This window comes from Parasteatoda tepidariorum, chromosome 7 (assembly GCF_043381705.1).
Source record: "Parasteatoda tepidariorum isolate YZ-2023 chromosome 7, CAS_Ptep_4.0, whole genome shotgun sequence".
Classification (NCBI taxonomy): Eukaryota; Metazoa; Arthropoda; class Arachnida; order Araneae; family Theridiidae; genus Parasteatoda; species Parasteatoda tepidariorum.
The window spans coordinates 82,131,283-82,138,072 of record NC_092210.1 but is presented as its reverse complement, the minus strand read 5'-3'; the positions used below and the strand labels follow the sequence as shown (position 1 = coordinate 82,138,072).

The window sequence follows — 6,790 nt, the reverse complement described above, 5'->3', positions numbered from 1 at the left end:
GTTGTTCCTTCACTTCAGCGGGCAAAATCATTTTTTGCTTCTGCGAATCAGATTTTGTGGCCATCAGACCGTTCTTTCTTCGTAGTCTTCAATTTTAAAATGGTTAATAACTCTGTAGATACCATTTTAAACACATTTACTTTTTCGAATTTGGATAATATCAAAGGTTTGCTTTTTAATGAAGAAACACAGCTCTTAGTTTTAAGTTTTTAAGTTAAAATATCAATTAAAATAAAAAGTAATAATATGAAAGAATTCCATGGATGATAAATAAAAATAGCACGTGGACACCTTTAAATTAAGAATAAAAAACTGCTTTACTGGTACAATAACATTTATGCTGATTACAATCAAGGAAATCTGAATTTTTGTGTGGTTAAACGGGATCATATCATGCGATTTAACTAAGCAATGAAAATGTAGAGATCCTTCACCATTTTTAACTGCTTTTCATGTTTAATGCCCGTTCAGAATATCTGTTCTTCGCACGGGGTGAAAAAAAATTAAACGATCAATAAATCATTATAAACTAAAAATCACGCAATTGAAAGATATATACCGACACAATTAATTAATCTAAAACAATTTCATTATTATTATTTTTTTTTTATTATTTGTTGCTATTCCCGATGGGCTTATGTTATTCGATTAGGCGAAATATATGTAGAAATCCATTCTTTCAAAATAAGGATTAATCACATTCAATATCGTTTGGAATAATGCTGTAGCTTCAGGTCAACTTCTAAAAGTCAAAAATTCCCAAAATCAACCATTTTTCTGGTACCTGTTCCTCACTTATACCCTTCAAGTGGTTTTATGTTATCAGATTAAACGAAGCAAGTTTTGAAAGTTATATCCTTCAAAATAAAGATAATTAAATTCAGTATAATTTAGCACAGAGCTAATCCTCGAGGTCAACTCCCTGATGGACAAAAATTTCTATAATCAATAATTTTCTTCTGTATCCCTCTCGGTTCGCTGTAAAGCTTATTTTTGCAGAGATATCTTGGTGCCAATATTAGTATACTTAGTACGTATTAAAATAAACCAATTAACATAATAGCAGTAATAATAATTACTAAAATTAATTAAGCATTATTGGTGCCATTAATGAGAAGACGATTTTATAATGGTTCCTTTAATGAAGAAATACCTTCCACTAATTGTGCTTATTATTACAAAACTTTTTTTTTTCATTTTAATTGGTACCTATTATGGTTCTGGGGATAGAGTGCTCCCCTTCCAATGAGATGAATCGGGTTCGAATCCAAGCGATGGCTGGTAGATACGAAGCCTGCACCCGGCTTGCACCGACCACTGTGATGTCATGGGTTAGAGTCCCTTACCGGCAAGGATTTCGTAGTTAATTAGTAATTTTTCATACTAAGTTTGTTCATATTAAATGCTATGGAAATTATGTTTAAGTTAATGTTTTATTTTAATTTTTTAAGAAAAATCACAGCTGATTTAAATCAGTGATTTCTAACTAAAAATCAAATGATTTAAATCCCTCAAAATGCATTGCATTCTAGTTGTAAATTTAATCCTGACTGCAATAGCTCAAATTTAATCCCATCATAATATATTTCGATATATTTCTTGGCCAGGTAGAAGATTATCGCCAAGACAGTGCGTGATCTTCATGAGATGCACCCACACGTGTCAATGAGAAGAGAGACCTATATAGAAGCGCAATCCGCGTACTGTTAGGAGTTTGGATGTATAATTGAGGCAATTACTGAGTGCAGTCCTCCACTGCCCTCAAAACTCCACCACTGCCCCACCACTGTAAAATTCTTTCTTTGAGATGTAGCGCGTGAACCAGTGATTGGAGGAAATTTTAGTGACAGTTGGGTTCACTGTGTCTTTGAAAGTATAAACATCAAATTTGCTGTGGATTTGTGTAAGGAACATACATATAAACATCCTGATACGCAATAGATACGCAACGAACCTTTTAAAAAGCAGATAAAAAATCAGATATTCGAATTTTTTTGGGAGATTAAATATTGTTTCTGAAATAAAAATGGAATAATGGATAATTCAGAGTTTATTCAGTTTTTAATTTATTGTTAGACATTTTGGAGTGTGGTAAACGGAAATTTAAAAAAATAAATAAATTGATATAGCCTTGATATGGGAATCATCTTATGAAGTTGAACCATCTTATTTTACGTCCTAGGTTTGACTACATGATATTATGGTGAAACTCTAGCAGAAACTTTGTTCAATTTAACTCTTAGTTAAGATAAAATCGAAATCACCTTGACGTGTTTTAACTTGGAAGCGATTTTTATGAGGATGTTGTTTTGATGAAATAATTTAGTCAAACACACATCGTCAAATATTTTAATATCATTTTAGCAAATTGATTAATTATTTAAAAAATGAAATCGCTTAAATATTTTCAATCCTCACTCTTGTATATATATTTAATGAGAAAATAGCGGACAATGAAATTAAGTTTGCTAAACAGGTTTTATTTACAGATAATTAAAATCGGGTGCATCTGTGGTATATCTATATCAGGTATATCTATATCCAAGAACCAATCTGAACTTTTAAGTCTTAAACGTTTGGAATAGCTATTTAATGGACATTTTGTAGCATTTAAATAGTTTATTATAACAAAATATTATAAAATGGTATATTTGCATTAACGCGAATGGTACATTATAACAAATATTTGAAAGTTTTATTTTTAGTATATGAACTTGCAATAAGTCTTAGGTTATGCTGCTAAAACTGGATAACTCAGCATTTTTTTATTTCAAATTATACATAAATTATTTACCGTCAGGTTATAGATTATAATATAGATTTGATATGGATATAATAATATAGATTTGAAACACATATATATAGATTTGATTATAAGATAATATAGATTTAAAACATAAATATAGATTTGAAACATTATAACTAGATAACTCTAAAAGAAACTGCATATGAAACCTGACGGTAGGGAGAACTAAACAGTTATTAATGTAAGACAAAGCATTAATTTAAGATATTAATTTTTTCAACCTAGTTTATACTCAGAGAAAGTAATATTATATCTGTCCAGATACTAGATTCCACACGGAGAAAAAAATTCGGGTGAAATTACTGTACTCCATGGTAAGGATATTTCTGGTAAAAAAAATCTGGTTAATGCAATTAAATTATATGGTAGTTAATTATACCACTCATTTTGTAATTTGTTATTTTTTAATTTTTCCGTTCGCATGATAATGGTTTACTGGAAATTTCGATTTTCAGAATTATAATTCTTATTGCTATACATTAAATAAAAAATATAAAACTAAAAGGAATTTTAACAGAATACATCATTTTTATGTCATGCTCTAAAGTATCATGATAAATTACAAAATTTTACTACATTTACCAAATTTAATCATGTAATATAAAACCAAATATAGAACCAATTATTACATAATATGAAACCAAATTTTATTGCTGATTTTTCTGAAATCATTACTATAGCTCTTCGGTGAAAATTACCAAGCTTTCTGATGTTTTCATAGAACTAGAAATACGGTCGATTTTACCATATTCTGGTAGTTTTGACCATATTTTTTTTTCAATGCGTAATTTCTCAATTAGCACAAATACTTTTTAAATTTTTAAACTGAAAATAAGGAGTAAAAAATTAAGAACTAGTTCTATGGGATGAAATAAACTGCTTCTTTTCAGTCTTTTTTTTCGTTTTGAAGCAAAAATAATACTTAATTGCATTTGATTTCAACGAAATATAGTCTGCGAAATAAAAAACTTGTGCCTGGAGCAGTTTGAAAACCTAGAGGAGTGAAAACTTTGCTTAAGAACCAAATTTCGGTGCTTAAAAGATAGAACATTGGGAATTAATTCATGCATAGCCTATTTGTCTTTAACACAGCGTTAACATTTCCTGTCTTTTATCTTCTTCAAAAAGTTGCTTGAAAAGATATTTATTCCTAAGTTCTGTATTAATTAAGAATTACAGAATTTTTAAGAACAGTTTTCCAAAAGTGCCTCAAGGGATAAAGACAAAAACAAGACAAATGCAACATGAATTCATAAATATGAATTGATATTGTTTTCTATTCAGAAAAAAAAGGCATTGTCTTTTTTTCTATTATGTAGTAGTTTCACTTTCAGTAGTTTCTGTAATTTTAGGCTCAGTTGTTGGAACACCATCCGGAAAAATACACTCTCTTGTCATTATGACGCTCTTTGCTTTATTTTCAAATGGTAGGCCATAAGGTTGGGCACCAGGGACAGCATTAACTTCTTTGTACACAGTTCTACAACCTCTGTCGTTGAAATCAATAGACGGTATTTCAAACTTCGGCAAAGAAAACTCGGTTGTCGTTTCAGAGGACTCATCTCTTTCAATAGTATCTAATATTGATCTTCTCACTGATAGCAAATGAGGACTCGGTTGATATTGAGGAAAACCCATGCCACTTGGTGCTGAATAAGAAGGCGGAATTTGTTGTGGTCTTGAATAGTATGGTGGATATTGTTGAGGGCCGTAGAAAGGATTGTATGGTTGCTGCATGGGAGGGGGTGGATATTGTTGATTCGATTGAAAGAACGGATCAGTATCAAAAGTTTGTCCTAGAAATCTTGAATTTCCATAATTCGGGAATCGACCATTAAAGACACCAAAGTCTTGGTAAGGCGGACCTGGTAGAGGTGTTGTTTCTAACTGATTAAAGTGTGAAGTACTCTTTGATTCATCTGTATCATTGGACAATTTTTCGATGTTCCTGTTATCATCCAAGATTTCAAAATCTCTCGAAGTCGAGGGCGTGTTAAGTCTACCTCTTTCTTCAGATTTATGAGTTTTTGCTTTCAATGATTCATGATCTAGTACTGGTTTCAATTTGTCTGCATGTTCCTGTTTGCTTTCAGAATATTCTACGCTAGGATTATACAGTCGTCCAAAGTGGTCCCCTTGTGAAATACCATCTTTTGGAAATCTTTTTGATTCAGGGTCCTGTAAGGGCTTTGTTGAATTTTCCTTTCGGTTAATTTCTCTCGATTTAATCTCTGTCTTGGCTGCAGGTAATCTCTGGCTCTTGTAGTTTGTAGAAACAGGTGTGTCTTCAGTCTCTCTGCCTGAAAGATCAAAATCGTTATTCTGATGTTTTCGTTTTCCGGAGTTTCGCCTTTCGTTTTCTCTACTACTCGGAGAACTAGATTCTACGTTTTGAATCCTCTCACTGGAATCAGTTGCTGGCACCCACAAACTGTAGTTTTTTACTTTTTCCTTCCTCTTCGGTTTTTGATCCCTTTCTATTTTATTCACTACTGTAATATGGGCATACGCAGAACTTTGTGTACTGGGAACTCTAGTTGTGCGAGGTGCTCTTGTTGTTTGACGAATATACCTAGGTGTTGTGGTACGAATGGGGGTCGTTGTTGTTTTTTGTGTAGTAGTTTCCCAAGCCGGTTTTTTCCTCTTAAACTTTTTCACCCTTACAACTTTTCCATCTTGTTTTTGTGCTGGTTCAGAAATATTTGTAGTCTTATTACGATCATCACCATTTTCCTTCCTAAATTGTCTTGATCGGGATCCATTATGCAACCTAACTCGTATGATTTTTGGTGAGTTCGTAATGGCTTCATAGTTTCCACTTTCTACCACTGCTTCCCTAGTTTGGGTGGATTCAGCGCGTTCATCAACATTCCTGTTTGACCACTCAGCATTTCTCTTTTCTATTTTTTTGTGAGGTGAGGCTGCGAATTGTGATAACTGGTTTGTAGCCTTTTTCTCCAGTTGTGGGTATCCTTGCAATTCACTTACGACAAGGCACAGAATGCATGTAATTATCTATAACAGAAAAAATTAGATTATGTTTTGGGATAGATTGTATAATATTGCATAAAAAAATAAAGTAAAATAAAAATTTTTATTAAATAGTTATGAAAAGTTTTAAAAATGCAGCAGAAGTGTCATTAACAGATATGGTATTTTACACATTTGAATAGCTGAATTTTAAAGTTGTAGTTGTGATTGTAGTTAAAGTCGACTATGGAACCCTGAATGATCGATCTTTTTTCGGGGAGAAACATAATTTTATGAATGAAGTTGGATTTTTATAAATTATACTTTAATAATGACCCCTATTTTTATAAATAAAGTATATAAAATAATTGTGATTATATTAATCGATAAAATTAAAGCATCTTAACTAATAAAATCAAATTTATTAACCAAACTTTATTATAAAATTTTTTAATAAAATAAATGTAGAGTCGTTATGGCTCAGGAGATAGAGCATTCGCCTCCCATCGAGATGATATAGGTTTGAATACCAGTTGGGGCTGGTTGATACAAATTTTTCTCCCGGCTAGCACCGACCACTGTACTGACGTAAAATATCCTCAACCATAGACGGATCTTGAGCTAGAATCCCCTTGCCATCAGACTAACAATGGGACTGACGAATGTTTCGTGGTTTTCCCATCCTTATAATGCAAAAGTGGGTTGATTCAATGAAAAATTTTCTACGAGCGCCAGTTTGTCCCAATGCTTGCTCCAAGAGTTCTCTTTTCTTTTGGGTTGTTCTAGAATTGAAATATGATAGTCTTTAACTCAGAATTGGAACGGCTGTTATCAACGCCGGTTATATAATATAAAATAAAACTAAAATAAGAGAAATGCAAATGTTTTTATTATAAACAAGTTTTAAGTTTTTATGTCCGACTGTTGAATTTACTGTCTAGGAAGTGAATCTAGTCTAGATACATGAATTTGTTTTTGATGTATATGCATCACCTGAAAATTAATATATATCTA

General features: G+C 31.8%; 1 protein-coding gene across 2 annotated transcripts in view; it reads right to left on the bottom strand.

The window, feature by feature from the left end:
* Window positions 1-2,333: 2,333 nt before the first annotated feature.
* Window positions 2,334-6,790, bottom strand: part of LOC107451532 (uncharacterized) — an 18,871-nt gene continuing 14,414 nt past the window's right edge. For both annotated transcript variants that reach the window (XM_016067665.3, XM_071183697.1), the window contains exon 2: window positions 2,334-5,821. In XM_016067665.3, coding sequence (XP_015923151.2) covers window positions 4,118-5,821 — 1,704 coding nt within the window. In that variant the 3' untranslated portion in view covers window positions 2,334-4,117. The remainder of the gene's footprint in view (window positions 5,822-6,790) is intronic.